General features: G+C 50.6%; 3 protein-coding genes across 10 annotated transcripts; 2 read left to right on the top strand and 1 right to left on the bottom strand.

Annotated features, from left to right (window-relative positions):
* The first annotated feature begins 3 nt into the window (after positions 1–3).
* ALKBH6 (alkB homolog 6, nucleotide demethylase) lies at positions 4–5133 on the top strand. Of its 6 annotated transcripts, none has more exons than XM_037039565.1 (7): positions 4–104; positions 874–952; positions 1248–1316; positions 2675–2735; positions 3165–3260; positions 3457–3593; positions 4700–5133. In XM_037039565.1, the coding sequence occupies exons 2-7, from the start codon at positions 884–886 to the stop codon at positions 4961–4963; spliced, it is 696 nt and encodes a 231-aa protein (XP_036895460.1). In that variant the 5' UTR covers positions 4–104; positions 874–883; the 3' UTR covers positions 4964–5133. The 6 variants fall into 6 exon arrangements, with proteins under 6 accessions (XP_036895460.1, XP_036895459.1, XP_036895462.1 ...); XM_037039564.1 differs by having other exon boundaries at positions 3109–3260; positions 3477–3593; XM_037039567.1 differs by lacking the exon at positions 3457–3593 and having other exon boundaries at positions 3109–3260.
* Positions 5134–5220: 87 nt separating this feature from the next.
* Positions 5221–9902, top strand: SYNE4 (spectrin repeat containing nuclear envelope family member 4). Of its 3 annotated transcripts, none has more exons than XM_037039561.1 (8): positions 5221–5677; positions 5871–6021; positions 6525–6668; positions 6869–7063; positions 7137–7385; positions 8767–8844; positions 9538–9596; positions 9689–9902. In XM_037039561.1, the coding sequence occupies exons 1-8, from the start codon at positions 5550–5552 to the stop codon at positions 9867–9869; spliced, it is 1185 nt and encodes a 394-aa protein (XP_036895456.1). In that variant the 5' UTR covers positions 5221–5549; the 3' UTR covers positions 9870–9902. The 3 variants fall into 3 exon arrangements, with proteins under 3 accessions (XP_036895456.1, XP_036895455.1, XP_036895457.1); XM_037039560.1 differs by having other exon boundaries at positions 8745–8844; XM_037039562.1 differs by lacking the exon at positions 6525–6668 and having other exon boundaries at positions 8745–8844.
* Positions 9903–14632: 4730 nt separating this feature from the next.
* On the bottom strand, positions 14633–15710 carry SDHAF1 (succinate dehydrogenase complex assembly factor 1). Its single transcript, XM_037039663.1, has one exon. The coding sequence runs from the start codon at positions 15603–15605 to the stop codon at positions 15249–15251; it is 357 nt and encodes a 118-aa protein (XP_036895558.1). The 5' UTR covers positions 15606–15710; the 3' UTR covers positions 14633–15248.
* Positions 15711–16429: the final 719 nt, after the last annotated feature.

Here is a 16429-nt window from a genome sequence, read left to right as displayed (position 1 = left end):
TTCCCATTGGTCTGAGCACTCCTACGTCAAAATGTGGATGCGGAAGTGGCTGGGAAAGGAATAGCAGGGTTGAGTTTGGATATTGGAGGGGACATTGGTGGACGGTCAGTTTTAAGGAGGGGCGGAGGGCGGAAATAGGGGTCCGAGGGAGCCGAGGGTGGGGATCCGGGGAAGCTCACATGGGAGTCCGAGGAAGCGCGGAATGTGGATTCTTAGAAGGTTCAGAACGTGGGGGCAAAGGGGTTCAGGAAAGAAAGGTTTGAGAGGAGTCAGACTTCGGGCTGTCGGTGCGAGGGTGCTGTAGTGAAGCGGCGCACTGATAGAGAAACCTGAGGGAGTCCAGAGTGGGGGGAATCCGAGGAAACAGTGGATAAGTCAGTCAGAGGAGGCTCAGATTAGGGGTATTGGGTGTTCAGAATGGGGCATCTGACAGGGCTTGGGAGCAGGAGGTGTGTCCTTGGGAACCCCCAGTATTGTTAGAGCGGGGCTCATGATTACAAATCTGAAGTTGTTAGAAAGGGATCTCAAATTAAGAGGGGTTTAAAGGGGTCCTGGAGACTGTGGAGCTCTTGAGAAAGGTTGCCAGAGGGGGTCAGAGGATGTTCTCTGTGAAAAGATGTTCTTTCTTGAGGAAACAAATATGCGTAGTTTGATAGGCCCTTGCAGGATGGAGTTTGGGTGTCCTGGGCACTCACTGTGTCTAGACAGAGAGTCTGGGTGCTTATTGGGTGGCTTTTGAGAGGCTGAGGACTCAGGTTTTAGAAATCGAGTGAGTTTGGTTAGAAGGTTGAATTGAGGCCCTGACCCATGATAGAGCAGAAAACAAGATTGTAGGAGGCTTGGTGACTTCAGCATGTCCTCCCCTTCCCACAGGACTAGGTGCATGGAGTTGGTGTCGATGGAGGATCAGGACTCCAGGGTCCCAGCCCTGGAACCATTCAGGGTGGAGCAGGTTGTCAGGACTCGGGTGCAGAGGGTGAAGGTGGGGACTAGAGGGTGGGAGATAGAGTGGGATAGGTAGGCTGACTCCTGGGTTTGTGAGCTGGGACTGCTTCTTCCAAGTTCATTCTTCCCCTTACCTCACCCCCACTTCCTACTGCCAAAATGGACATTGGTCCCTCTACTTCAGGCCCTGGCCTGCCTGGGAACATCCTGAACCTCACTACAGAAGGAGGGGTCTGCTCTTGGATGCTAGGGCCCCTGTTTAGGTCAAAGGGCATCACCTACAGGGGATCTCTTTATCCCAGGCACCACCGGTCATCTACTATGTCCCCGACTTCATCTCCAAGGAAGAGGAGGAATATTTGCTTCGACAGGTGACCCCAATTTCCTTCTGGTCTGTTTTTCCCCTCTTTCCAGATTCTTCCCCAACCCCTAGTTCCTGTGTAAGAGCCCCCGTGGCTACAGTGAAGATCCTGTCAGGAAGGAGAGTGCCACACAGCACCCATTTCTCACCTTCTCTGTTCCTTCCTCAAGACCTATTGGGCCTGTCAGAAAGAGCTTTTCCCAGGAAGCTTGGGGGATACCCATTTCTTAGGAAGGGTATAGGGTATAGGATATACCCATTTCTTTCTCTGTAGCTCAAACTCCCTGTGCTGAGATAGGTCAGTCCAGCTTCCAAAACAAGGATGTTACTGAGATCAGATTCCTTGTGCTGGAATAGCCCAGTAAATAACCCAGAGCCTCTGAAATAAGGAAGTTACAGAGCCCATACCTTCTGTGCTGAGATAGCCCAATTCTGTAATCTTAGAGAAAAAGAGGTTATAAATATGGACTGAGAAAGCCCAGTTCAGGCCTTTGATGTTTGGAGAATGAAGAACTTGCAGTGTTCAGACTTTTGCGTTGAGGTGGCCTAGGCCTCAGAATGTTATACAGTGAACTCTTTCCTCTGCTGCTGTAGCTCAGCACAGACCCAGAGTCTTGAGAACAGAGTTTTCAAGCATAGACCACTTGTGCTATGTTCAGGGTTTCGGGAAAGAAGAATTTACACAGCTCAGTTCTTGCACTGGGATAACCCTTTGCAGCCCCAGAACCTTAATTATAAAGCACAGATCTTCCCTGGGCTATTCCAACAAGTCCTGTCTAGTATGAGTCCCAGGAATAAGTTAGCCACAGAGCACAGACCCTTTGCTGAGACAGTCTATTCCCACCCCATACCAGAAGGGGAATAAGGAGATTATTGAGGAGAGGATAGATTTCTCGGACTTCTCAAAGATTGCCCATTCTTGACCGTTGGGATCTTGGCAGTAGAGAATTTTTAAAGTACTCTTTGCTATGCTAAATTAGCCCAATTTAGCACCTTCCCTCCAGGCGATAGGAACAAGGAGGTTCCGGAAGTCAGACTGTTCTGAGATAGCCCAGGGAATTACAGGCTGCAGACTCTTTACTGGACTAAAAGAGCCCAGTGCAGGTCAGAGCCCCGAGTAGATTCCGACTGCTATCGTGTAGCCCTGGTTCCTTTTCCTGATCCCAGTAGACACAGGTGGTCTTCGGCACCAGCAGCTTCCCCAGGGGAAAGGGCAAACAACAATCTTGGGAACACTGCATCCCAGAGAATCCCATAGGTACTGAGATGACCCATTTTCACCTCGGGTAAAGACCTCTCTGTTGTCTCGGGTGGGAGAATCAGAGAAGGTGGTCCTGGAAGAGACGTGCCCATCTCTCCACCTCCCAGGTCTTCAATGCCCCCAAGCCAAAGTGGACGCAGCTGTCAGGGAGGAAGTTACAGAACTGGGGTAAGTGTTCCTGCCTCGGGGCATGGGGGGTTTGAGAATGTGGGCTGGGGCAGGTGGCTCAGGTTGGTTAGTATCAAGATACTGGGGAGGGGGGTCACTAAATGGTTCAAGAGGTCCCGAGGGCCAGGAGAACTCTCAGGGGTCAGTAGAGGTCCTGCAGGATTAGGGATTTCCTTACAAGTCGGGGGTCTCAAAGGGTCCAGGGGTATGAGAGACATCAGGAAACCTTGGAAGGTTGGGTGGTGATCTCCAGAGAGTCAGGCGTCCCTGAGGAGGTCCGTGTGTTACCACACCCTGGGATATCATTAACGAGGGCTTGAGGTGCCAGGGCTCCTTGGTTAGATGCCTTCAGGACCCCACTGCCCTCCTCCAGGTGGGCTCCCCCATCCCCGGGGGATGGTTCCTGAGCGACTTCCTCTATGGCTCCAGCGCTACGTGGACAAAGTATCTGGCCTCAGTCTTTTTGGGGGTCTCCCGGCCAACCACGTCCTTGTGAACCAGTACCTGCCTGGGGAGGGCATCATGGTAACTACACGCCCTCACCCCAAGCCCCGGGCCTCTAATCCATCGCGGGGCAGGATCCCTTGTTGACCCACCTGTACTCTCATTCAGTAGGCGCATACCCAAACCACCCCAACCAGGCATTCACCTCCCTGTCCCCAGCTGGGGAGCCCCCCTTAAGCCTCAGAGGGTGGGAGGTGTGGACTCCTGCCCTGTCCAGCCCTGGTGCCCACTCCCCAGCCCCACGAGGACGGGCCGCTGTACTACCCGACTGTCAGCACCATCAGCCTGGGCTCCCACACCATGCTGGACCTCTACGAGCCGCGGCAGCCAGAGGATGATGACCCTACAGAGCAGGTGGGCCCTGGGACACTGCTTCAGCCACTCGTGGGCACCCTGACGTCCCACATCCTCTAAGAGGCTCCAATCTCACCTGCCTGCAAGATAACCCTGATAACCTCCCAGATGTTCCCTGTTCCCTCATGGAGTGACATCTTCCTAGATGCCTAGACCATCTGCTTGCAGGGTGCCCTAGAAACACTGATATCCACAGACATCCCAGTACCCCCACTTGCTGACTGGAATGCTCTGATACCCTAGAGATCCTTTGGCCCCACACATTCAGGGTGCTCCAATAGATAGCCCAAGGTCTACATACACCACGCAGGGCTCCCCAGTACTTTAGCAGTATACCCTCAGATGCCCCCAACGCCATTCCCTCATGGGTGTCCCTGACATCCTCTCAGATATCCTGACTGCATAGTGTACAGAGCACCCCAGTACTGACCTTCCCCCTGACACTCCAGCAGTGTCATTTGCCATAGAGGGCGTACCCAGATCCTCCTTGGCACTGCCTTCTTGGAGGGCTGCTTATGACAGCAGCTTCCCTGATCTCTTTCCCTCAGTGATGCATTTCTAATACCCCAGTGCTCACAGAAACCCCCCTGGACACCCTGACTCCAGCTGCTCCGTAGGACTTCCCTTCTTAGTGCTACATGCTCCTGGATATCCGACGCCCTGCCTACTGTGCCAGTTTTCCTCAAACATCCTGATGTCCACAGATACACCCAGACTGCACCAGATCATCTCTGCCTCACTCTGTCCCCCCAAATCCACTTCCTGGCTTCTGTCAAGCCCTCAGTCCGGTTCCACCCAGTTCCCTGTGACCACTGAACCTTGGGTTCCAGCCCCAGCCCCTTGGAGGTCCTAGCTGCAGCCTAGTTCCTGCCTGTTCCAAGGGACTGCTGATTCCCCCTTCCCCAGCCCCTACCTGTCCCCTGAAACGCTGGCTCTGGGCTCTGCTGATTTTTTACTCCAAAGCTTCAATCCCTGGGAGCACACTTGCCCCTCAGCCTTTGTCTCTGGGGACTTGCTGACCCTCCCTCCCAGATTCCCAGAGTTTGCTAACTTCTCTTCCACCCTCTCATTTCTGGGGACCCGCTGACTGTTAATACTCCCTGAAGCCCCGGCCCCCTCCCCGGCCAGCCACCTCGCTGCTGTTGGAACCCCGAAGTCTGCTGGTGCTCCGGGGCACCGCCTACACGCGCCTCCTCCATGGGATCGCAGCCGCCTGGGTAGACCAGCTCGACACAGACTTCCTGCCACTCAATGCCGCTGCCTGCCGGTCAGCACAGCCTGGAGCCTGCCTGGTCCGGGGCACCCGCATCTCGCTGACCATCCGCCGTGTGCCCCGTGTGCTGCGCGCTGGCCTCCTCCTCAGCAAGTGACGCCTGGCCCCAGGACCCGCTGGGCTTCCGGGGCTGCCCACTCTGGACAACTGGGACCCTGCAACGTTGAAACCCTGGGGCAGAGGAGGCTCCCCCGAGTTATTTATGTTCCCAATAACTTTGTGGGAACCAAAGAAAAAGGTCTCGTTTCAAATAAACCAACAAAAATTCTTTCTTTGGTTTTGGACCGAGGGGGTTGCGGGGGTAGATGCTTGTGTTCCTGAGGGACACCGAGTCTGGGACCTTGGACAGTGTGGGGCCTGGGGGTCAGGCGAGTCAGGCAGAATCCAGGCCTCTTGAAGGGGCAGGGTCATATCTAGAACCCCATTAGGTGTGGTGGGGTGAGCCTGAGAAGTTCAGTTACTGGCCTCCTAGAGAGGTAGGCGGTGCTGCGGTCACCTGACCCAGCGTCACATTACCTGGGTCCAGGTTTCACTTGGAAGGAAGTGACACTGAGCCTTCCCTTGGGCCTCCATCTGCCCCAGGCCTGGGCGAGCCCCACTGTAGATGTCTGGGAGGACACTACTGGCTCGAAAAAGGCCTTTTACTAGTGATCCTCAAAGACTCTGTCCCCAGGCCCTCAGCTATGGCTCTGACCCCATCTCTGGGCCCCAGAGCCCACCCAGAGCCCCTCAGCCATCCCCCTGGAGCACCCAGGGGACTGGACATTGCCGGATGCACCATCTGCCCCACTTCTGAAAAGGAAAGAATCAGGTAGGGACTGGGGCTTTTGAAACTTGGGTCCTAAAGGGGTGGTGGCCGTAGCAGGGGCACTTAGAGAGTAAGAGGTACTATCGCTATGATCACCTGGGGATGGGGGAGGGGGAACTGGGAGCAGGGACAGGCTAGGGTGGATAATGGGCACCTAGACTCACCCAGGGGTCTGCCGATGCCTTCAACCTCCCAGGCCAGATCAAGCCCAGGAACCGGGGCAGGACTCTTTGGACCTTCCGGAGTACTTCCAGGGTGGCCTGAGGGACACCGAGCCTAGCGTTGGCCACCCCAGATTGCCAACACCCTTTTCCCACGAGGACCCTCCTGGGGGCAAACACTGTGAGGTGAGCTGAGGTTGTTCAGGTCTTTTGTGCCCCCAACTCCTCTCTTTCCCCTAGAATCTGGCCTCCACACTGGGGGTGAAGTAATGATTCTGGAAAAGTATTGGGTACCTGTGGAGAGGGGCACACTCTAGAAAACGATTCTTTACCAATCGACATAGAAGTATTTCAAACTGAGAGACAATTATTTCATGATTGGCCCTGGTGGAGCCTCATTCCTTATGGGGGTATCCAGCTCCATCGTCCCCTTTCTGTTGAGACCCCAAGACCCTGCATGTTCAAGTTTCTAGGAGCCTTGGAAACCTGGAGACTTTGAACTAGAGGTCCTCAGGCTTTGCTCCACTGGGAAGGACTACAGGTGGGAACAGCCTTGGTACAGACCCAGGGATGGACTCTGCTTCAGAGAAGCATCTGGAAGGCAGGAGTCTGCAAAAGAGTGGTGGCTATGAGAATGGGGCAAGGTCTTGGTTGGCCCACCAACACTGACTCAGCTCCCTGTTCCCCAGTGCCCCATCTCTGGCTGGGAGGTATTGGAAGCGGAGCAGGACAGCCTGCATCTTTGCCTACTGGGTCTGGGCCTCCGGCTACAAGATCTAGAGCAAGGCTTGGGGCCCCGGACACTGGCCCAGAGTGAGATGGTCCAGCTACAGGTGGGCAATGGGAGGCCAAGGTGTGGGAAGGTGGGCAGAGCCTCAAGAGTGGGTGTCAAATCCCTGGGATGGAAAAGGGGTTTATTCTCTTCTAGGTGTCTGCATAGGAAAGGGGGACAAGTAACTCCAGGTCCCAGGTCTCTGGTTCCCCTGGTGTGCATGGGGGGTGCAGGTAGTGGTATCCAACTCTGTGTTCCCAGACCCTACAGGCAGACTTACGTGGGGCAGCTGAGTGTGTGGATGCACTGCTGGCGTTCAGTGAGGGACTAGCCCAGCGGAGTGAGCCTCAAGCCCTGACATCCCTGCAGCGAGTCCTGCAGGCCCTCGGAGCCCACCGAGACCGCATCTTCTGGCAGCTGTGGCGGCTGCAGGCCCAGCTGGTCAGCTACAGCCTGGTATGACCCACTGTGGTGGTCCCTGGCCCCGGTGCCAAATTCACAACCTCCATGACTTCTGTCCTCTGACCAGGTATACCAGGAGGCCATCACACTGGACCAGGATTTGGAGGTCGAGGTGGACTCGGACTGTCCAGGGCCTGGTGGAGTCTGGGGGCCCTGGGCCCCCAGTGGCCTCCCCTCTCCCGCAGAGTTAGAGTGGGACCCAGCAGGGGACGTTGGGGGCTTTGGGCCCTTGAGGCAAAAGACGGCCTGGACACCAGGGGCTTCCTGTGAGCTGTGTGGCCACAGGGGCCCCCAGAGCTGGGGACAAGGCCCTGAGGTGAGAGCAGGTGGGAGACATCCCCATCCAGGCACCCACAAGACACCTCTGTTCACCTCCTAGCAAGGCCCGTCCCTTCCAAGGAGGTCTTGCTGGCTCTGTCTCTCCCTCTGTCTCTCTCAGTGTCTTTTCCTCTCTTGGTGTCTCAGTGTTTTGCTCCCTCCCTCCTTCTGTCTCTCTTGGCTTCTGGATCTTCCTCTAGCTCTTTCTGTTTTCCTCTCTCATTTGTCTATATATACACTTCCTCATTTCCTCTCATTCTCCTCCTTGCTCAGTCCATTACAGCCATCCTAGCCTCCAAGTTCACTCCCATCTCTAAGCCCCCAGATGCATACCCAGCTTGCATACCTCTTGCATATCCATACCTCTTCACTTCTTTACACTCTCCTCAAATGTCACCTCTTCAGGGAGGCCTGCTCTGGTTTCCAGACATTATCACTACTTATCCTCTTTATTCCCTAATGACACTTACCACATCTTGACGTTCTATATTTATTATTGGGTTGTCCATAAAATTTGTTTAGTTTTTTCAGTAAAATAACACACTTTTCATTTTCACCAATAACTTTATTGATTTGAATATTTTGAATATATCAGCTATCTCCCGCTTGGTATAACATTGATTGTTCTCAGTTGATCACTATCGAGACATTAGTGAATGATCACTAACAACTTCAACTGGTCTACCTGACTGTGGAGCATCGGCCAGTGAGAAGTCTCCTGCACGAAACTTCACAAACCACTTTTGACAGGTTTGATTAGTCACAGCACCTTCTCCATACACTGCACAAATCTTTTTTTTGTTTGCATTTCAGTGGCACTTTTATCTTTCTTGAAATAATAAAGCATAATATGTAAAAAATGTATATTTTCTTCCATCTCCAGTATTAAAATGGCTATGTAAAAATTCACCAATTTTGATAAATTTTTTAATGCACACTGATAGGACAAAATATAATTTAACAAAATTATTTCAAATGAAGTTAAAGACAGCTAAGCGCTACGGGAGCCATCTTATGGAAAAAAGCAAACGAATTTTTTGGCCAACCCAATAATTCATGGTCTTTCTTCTGGTAGAATAAAAGCTCCATGGATGCCAGGACTTTACCTGTTTGCATTGTCACTGTGTCCTCAGCTCTTGGAACACTGCCTGACATGTAATAGAAACTCATTAAATATTTGTTGAATGAATGAATAATGTTTCTCCTCTCAGTTTCTTTGGCTCTACCGCTCTCTTTGTCTCTTCCCAAGGTCCTTCTCTTCCCCCAGCATCTCATCTCTATGACACGTTCCCTGCCCCAACCCCCGCATCTTGGCCCTTTCCCAACCTTGTGTCTCTTTGTCACTGGTTCTCCCAAGGCCTCCACACCTCTCTCCATAGGACGTGCTCATGTTGGGTCTCAGCCACCGGAAACACTTAGGAGGTCACCAAAGACGCTCCCTGCTCCAGAAGTCTCAGGTGAGCTGGTCCTCAGTCAGGTATATCACTTGGGAATCTTGATGGCAAGTGACAGAAACCCAACCCAAATTGAATTAAACAAAAGAGGGGATGCTCTTTTTTCATGTAGTTGAAAAGTTCCTTTGCTGTTGAATTCAGGGCCTTAAATGCTATCAGGGCGCAGTCCCTCCCTCTCTTGACTCTACTTCTCTAAGGTGAATTTCTCTTCAGCAAAATGGCTGCCCCAGAAGCTACACACTTTCTACTGGTTTACCCACCCCAAGAGAAGAAGAGTGCCACTCACCCCCTAGCAGCCAATTCAGGGGCTGATTCCATTCTGTGTGTTGGGTCTTGGCCTACATTCTGAAGCAATCACAGCAGCCAAGCTGATGGAAGGCTCTGATTGGCAATATATGGGTCACATGCCCAATCATAGAAATGGAGGTGTCTGGTTAGTAGAGTGGATAGGTGTGACATCCCCCACACACCAAGAGCCCTTGTTACCAGGAAAGAGGGAGCTGGCTGGAGGACAGGCACAGATAGACATCCACTACACTTAGAGATAGTGCAGGCCAGTGAGGGGTCCTGGGGATCGATGGAGTACCAGGAAAGGAGGAGAAATAAGCCCAGCCCTGTAGGTCTGTAGCAGTAAGCGAAAGTCCACACTGAAAGTCACTTCCATCCATTCTGCTATTGGCTGCTATCTACCCTTAGAACAAGAGGAAGCCAGTATCTTCCGATCTCCAGGATGTGATGCTGGAGGTAGATTCTGGGTGAGATGCCTGGGATGTGGGTTTAGGGGTAGGGGGGACAGGGCTCATGATGATGGCCTGGTGTATATTTAACACTGTATTTCCCTTCGCAGAGCCTCTGCTCCTATGTCCAGGAGGCCCCTGACCTACCTCCTCCTTTTTCTCCTCTTCCTTCTCCTGGTGGGTGCCACACTGCTCCTGCACCAGTCGGAGGGTCTCTGCTGCTCTCCTGCCCGACTTGCCAGGGCACCTTACTTGGTGCTCAGCTATGTCAATGGCCCCCCTCCAATCTGAGTACACAGCCCAGACATAGGTAATAAATGGTCACTTGTCAAAGGGTGTGTCTTAGTCCATCTGGGGTGTGTAACGAAACAACATAGACTATGTGGCTTATAAAACAACAGAAATTCATCTCTTACAGTTCTGCAGGCTGAAAAGTCCAAGATTAAGGTGCCAACAGATTTGGTATCTGGTTAAGGCCTGCCTCCTGGTTCATAGATGGCTGTCTTCTTGCTGTGTTCTTACATAGCAGAAGGAGCAGGGAACTCTTTGGAGTCTCACAAGAGATTAAGGGCACTGATCATTCCCATGAGGGCTACACCCTCAGACCTAATTACCTCCCAGAGGCCCTACTTCCTAATATCATCACATAGGGGATTAGTAGTTCAATGTCTGAATTTTGAGGGGACATGAACATTAATCTATAGCAGAAGGTGTGAGGATATTGGGTGCCTGAGTACTCAGAATCTAGGATATGACCCTGGTATATCTGGACAGCCTCCTCCACATAACCCTTTGCATTGAACACAGAATGCAGAACTGAATCAACTCATTAAACCCTGAGACACAGATTCAAGCATAAGTAGTTTATTTAGGAGGCGATCCTAGGCATGTTGGTAGGAGAGTAGGGAAGTGAGCCAGGGAAGGGTGTTGAACTGTTTGCTGCTCTGGGCATCTGGGGTGCCATCCCACCAGGAACCTCTGGGAGACTGTGTGGAACACACTCAAAAGTTATTCTACCCAACTTTCATTGGTTCCCAAAGCTGTCAATTCCCTAGAACTCCCAGCTTCTCTTGTCTGTAAAGTCCCCTCAGGCAGAGAAGCTAGATGCTTGCCACAGGAATCTACAGGTCTGCACAGAAAGGGTGTGGTGACATAAGCGAGCTGCTGACAGCACCTGCTATAGCCCCTGACCAGCATCCATACACATGATCTGTTCGAACATTCTACACAGTGTNTGGGAGACTGTGTGGAACACACTCAAAAGTTATTCTACCCAACTTTCATTGGTTCCCAAAGCTGTCAATTCCCTAGAACTCCCAGCTTCTCTTGTCTGTAAAGTCCCCTCAGGCAGAGAAGCTAGATGCTTGCCACAGGAATCTACAGGTCTGCACAGAAAGGGTGTGGTGACATAAGCGAGCTGCTGACAGCACCTGCTATAGCCCCTGACCTGCATCCACACGCATGATCTGTTCGAACATTCTACACAGTGTCCTCCCAGACTGAACTGTCATTGGCGCAGGACTGTGAACCCGCGCCCCCCCCTTCACTGAGTTTTGATGACACCAAGAGGAATTTCCAGCGCTCAGTCCTAGATTTCAGTACCCAGCTTCAGGTGCTTCAGGAAGTATAAGATCATATACTTCCTGGAGCCTCAAGTGTTGGGACAAGAGATGAACACAATTAGACTAAAAAACAGAGGCAGGAGCCTTGCGCCAGGCTCCTGGGTATGCACTTAAGATAGATCCCCTCTCCTTTAATTCTCACAGCCAGCCAATATGTCCCCACTTAACAGAATGGGAAACTGAGGCTCTAGAGGGGAAGTCACCTGCCTGAGGACACAACACACAGGGAGCAAATGACAGAAGCCCAATCCCCACTGATTTGAACAGAAATGGGAATTCATTTTTCTGTGGAAGGTTAGGGACACAGCTGGATCCAGTAGCTCAAATGATAGCTTCATCTCTTAGTTGCTACCTCTGATTTGACTCCCATCTTATCTGGTGGTGGCCAGAGAGAGCATCCCTCAAAACCTTCAAGCATACATCCCACCAATTTGACAAATAGGAGAGTCACGCTTCCCTTATAATTTCAAAGTGTCACATGATTTCCTGGGGACTGTAGTCAGCCCTGCCTGAAACATGTGTACTAAACTCGAGGAAGGAGTAGGTCTCTGAAGAAAATTAGGAAGCGGTTACCTTAAGGGGGGATGGACACTGAGGGAGGAGAGTAGGGAAGCAGCAGTTTCTGGGAGATTAGGTTCAGGAGGAAGTCAGGATGCAAACCTGGGTCTTTTCTGTTTCAAATGCCAGGCCCAGTCTCTGTTCCCAACAAAAGAGGAGGTGTAGTATCCTTGGAGTCACCACATATGGGGTGGACAGAGTTTTGGCAATATTGACCCTACCAGTTAGGGAATGGAGCAAATATGCCATTCATTCATTGAATATTGCCTGCGGTAAGCCAGGTCCTGTCAGAGAACAGGGCAATGACAGTGAATGAGACAGGCTAGAATTCTTGTCCTTGCCAGGGTGGGGAAACTGACATTCTAGTGAGGAAGATGGATAGTAAATAAAAGCAATAGGTGACATGTGTACTAGATCAGATGGTAATAAATGTAAAAGGCAAAACTAAATTGGGCAAAGGGAAAGGGGGTAAAATTTAGGCTGGTTGAAGGAGGCATCAGAAAGACAGTTACGTCTTTATGTTACAATTATGTCTTAGCAAATGGTAGTGAGGAAACAAGTCACATGGACTCCTAGAGTAGTGCTGTCCCGTAGAAATAGAATGTGAGGCTCAAATATAATTTTTAAATTTCTAGTCATCACAAGTAGCAGCCATCTGCAGATCACTCTGTGTGACCGCAGACAGAATACAAGTGGTGGCTGACTTTGGATGTGCCAATAGCAATCCAGACCCAACTACAACAGAAGAGTGTACACTGCCCACACAGTGGGCACACCTACTAAATCAGGCAACTTACCAAGCCTGGGAGATGTAGTAGCTCTACCTAATACACAAAAACAAACACAAAAAGGCTGCCAAAATGAGGAGACAAAGAAACATGGACCAAATGAAAGAACAAAACAAAACTCCAGAAAAAGAACTAAACAAAATGGAGACAAGCAAACCACTAGATACAGTTTAAAACACTAGTTATAAGGATGCTCAGTGAACTTGGTGAGAACTTCAATAGCAGGAAAAGGGGCATGGAAACCATAAAAAAGAACCAGTCAGAAATGAAGGATACACTAATTAAAATAAAGAACAATATACAGGGAATCAACAATAGACTGGATGAAGCCAAGAATCAGATCAGTGATTTGGAATATGAGAAAGAAAAGAAACACCCAATCAGATCAGCAAGGAGAAAAAAGAATTTAAAAAATGAGGATATTGTAAGGAGCCTCTGGGACTTCAAGCCTACCAACATTCGCACAATAGTTGTGCCAGAAGGAAAAGAGAGAGAGCAAGAAATTGGAAACAGGACAAAAAAGTCTTTAACTTGAAGGAATTAGACATACAAGTCCAGGAAGGACAGAGTCCCAAACAAGATGAACCCACAGCCCCACACCAAGACACAACCATAATTAAAATGCCAAAAGTTAAAAACAATGTCCTTGTCCCCTCCCCCTCCCCCACTCCTCCTTCTTTTTGAACAAAGAGAGCATCTCAAAAGCAGCAAGAGAAAGACAGTTACCTAGAAGAGAGCTCCCATAAGCTGGTTTCTCTTCTTTGCAGGCTAGAAGAGATTGGCAAGAAATATTCAAAATGATGAAAAGCAAGGAGCTCCAACCAAGATTATTCCACCCAGCAAAGCTATCATTTAAAACTAAAGGACATTTAGAGGAACATATATAAAGGATACATGGACAACAACTGAGAAGGGTGGAAAATGGGAGGGAGGGGGGAGCACAGGGGTGGGATGGGATGGGAGTAATAGACAGAAAACTGTACTTGAAAAACAATTAAATAAAAAAATTGGGGGGCAAAACCTTTTATCGTTAAAAAACAAACAAACAAACAAACAAAAAACCCTGAAGGACAGATAGCTTCCCAGACAAAAAAAACCTAGAAGTGTACATCACCACCAAACCAGAATTAGATGAAATTATAAAATAAAAAATATGAACAATCAAATGGCCAAAAATACATATCTATCAAGAATTGAAGGCCCTGACTGGCGTAGCTCAGTGGATTGAGTGCGGGCCTGCGAACCAGACGATCGCGGTTCAATTCCCAGTCAGGGCACATGCCTGGGTTGCAAACCGGTTCCTTGCAGGCCAACTCCCAGCAGGGGATGCACAAAAAGGCAACCATACATTGATGTTTCTCTCCCTCTCTCCTTCCCCTCTATAAATAAATAAATAAATAAAAATCTTAAAAAAAAAAGAATTGAATCTAAAAAACAAAATAAACAAGCAGAACAAAAATAGAATCATGGATACAAAGAACATTTTGATGGTTGTCAGATGGGGGGGGGTCAGGAGGATGGGTGAAAAAGAGATTAAGAAGCACAAATTGGTACTTACAGAATAGTGTAGGGATATAAACTATAGCATAGGAAATACAGAAGCCAAAGAACATATGGAAAATGGTATGGGGATTCCCTGAGGGAATGTGGGGGGTGGAGGCTGGGTGGAGGGGGGCAAAGAGGTCAAAATGGGGGCACATGCGGTAGTATAATCAATAAAATACAATTAAAAAACAAATATAATTTAAAATTTTCTAGTTGTCACAGTTAAACAGTACAAGCAGGTGATATTAACTTTATTATTTTTTTAAAGATCTTTTTGTTTACTTAATTTTAGAGAGGGAGGGAAGGAGAAAATGAGGGAGTGAAACATCTATTCCAGAGAAACATCAATCGTTTGCCTCTAGCACCCACCTCAGCCAGAGACCAAACTCGCAACCCAGGCATGTACCCTGACTGGGTACCCAATGCTTTGGAGGATGATGCCCAGCCAACTGAGGCATACCAGTAAGGGCGAGGGTGATTTCTTGGAGAGTAGGGGCGTCTTCAAAAATCCCCTAATGCAAAAAAACGTTTAAGACCACCAACAGGAAAGTAAGCACACCCTAACTTTATTCCCTTTATTCAACAGTCCTGAGGGTGGAAGGGTGGAGGAATCAGGGCTCCCCCTTAGAACCAGTAGGTGTAGAGGTTTTGGGGGGTCTTTAAATGATCGCCAGGATGAGACCCCTTAGTACCTTCCGCATCAGTCCTAGCTTGTTCCAGTTAATAGAGGGAAAATTTTCCAAAGGGAGATTCGGGGCTTCTCACTGCCCATCAGAGCATCTTCTCAAATTCCTCAGCAAAAAAGTCTACTGTTATCAGAGTTAAACACAAAGAGAGTAGTAGTTCAGGAGCCAGGGGTCACGAGAAGGGTGTTTCCGTCTCTTTCATTTCATCGGAGGTGGGGGAGTCCTGGCTCCCCATGCCTTTGAGTAAATAGCTCTTAGCTTGACCTAGTCCAGCCAGCTAGCGACACAGGCCGCCCCAAGCTCCCAATAGGGAGTCCGACAAATTACCAGGGATCGAACAAGGTCAAACATCTCTCGCCATCTATCATGGTGGTCTTTGGACTCTCCGATTCCCCCAATCCATCGAACTAGTTTCATCTCTTAAGACTAGTTCCCTGGTTCCCCGCGCCACCGGTTGAATTCTTCGGCCTGTCACCATTTTTTAGGCGGGGTCTCTGATGACCTCATGCTGTCAAGCCGGCTCCTGGAATCGTCACCATCCTCAGGGAAGTTTCCTGGGCCCGTCCTGCTGCTGGGCTCCTCGGTCTCTTCCCGCGAGCGCACGAAAGCACCCAACGCCGTGGCGTGGCCGGAACGTAGCAACTGGAGCTGGCGCCTCCCGCGGCGGTAGAGGTATTCGATGCGCAGTACATCAGAGCGTGGCAGGGAGGCTTGCTGCCGGAACTCCGCTCGCACCCGTGCCTCAGCTCCTGGCTTCCCGCGGCCGGCGCGAAGCAGCTCTCGGTACAGGCTAAGAACCTGCCTTTGCAGCCGGCTGGGCCGGCTCATGGTAGAGCTGGGCCGCCGGTGCGCGCGGGTAACAGTCCAGAACAGTGGGGCAGCGGCAGCACAATTAAGACAGACGAGGATGCCAGAAAACAGTCACTTCCGTTCCTGTCTGCAAAACCTCCCCTTCGAGCCTCCTGGTATCCGGTGCTGTCACTCCCTATTGGCTGTCCTTGTGCTTACATCACAGGGTTGCAAGTAAGGGGCGGAGCTGATGGCTCCCAGGACCCCCTCACGGGGAATCAGTGTCCTTATGAAGACCGCAGTTCTGGGATCTAGGAAGAGGTGGAGGGATTTGGGGACTGGAGGTTCTGATCTAACTCCTGGGTCCTAGGAGAGGAGGGAGCTAGAGGTTCCGTCGTCCCTTCTGGGCCGCGGGGGCACTGGTAGAGAGAAGACGGGCACTAGTTTTGTTTGTTTATTAAAGCAATATCGGGAAGCTTCGTGTGTCCCCACCCTTAAGGCAGATGTGTGTCAGTGTTCCCAGCCCTGAGAACAAGCGGAGAAACATAGTCACGCGATGAAGTGTTGGGGCACAGTGGGCAGGACAGGCTTCTCTGTACTATGGGAAGACAAGCAGAGAGAGGGTGTAGGCTTTAAGTTCCCAAAGGTAGCCTGTGGCGCGTGCACGGAGTTGGAATGGCCGAGCCCCCTTCAGAGCAAGGCGGAGTCGGGGTCAGGTAGGTTCCGAGCAGGAGGAGGGTCCTCACTATCCCTCGAAGCCCTGGCATGTCTGGAGCACGTCGACTAGTTTGGCACCCAGAAGTCCTGGGGATATCAGGTAGTGGTTGCAATTCTGTTGTCCTCGCAGGCTGCCAGGAGGCGTC

Source organism: Sturnira hondurensis, unplaced genomic scaffold (genome assembly GCF_014824575.4).
Source record: "Sturnira hondurensis isolate 20B ecotype Veracruz unplaced genomic scaffold, ASM1482457v3 Scaffold0025395, whole genome shotgun sequence".
Taxonomy (NCBI): Eukaryota; Metazoa; Chordata; class Mammalia; order Chiroptera; family Phyllostomidae; genus Sturnira; species Sturnira hondurensis.
This window is presented reverse-complemented; position numbering and strand designations above follow the sequence as displayed.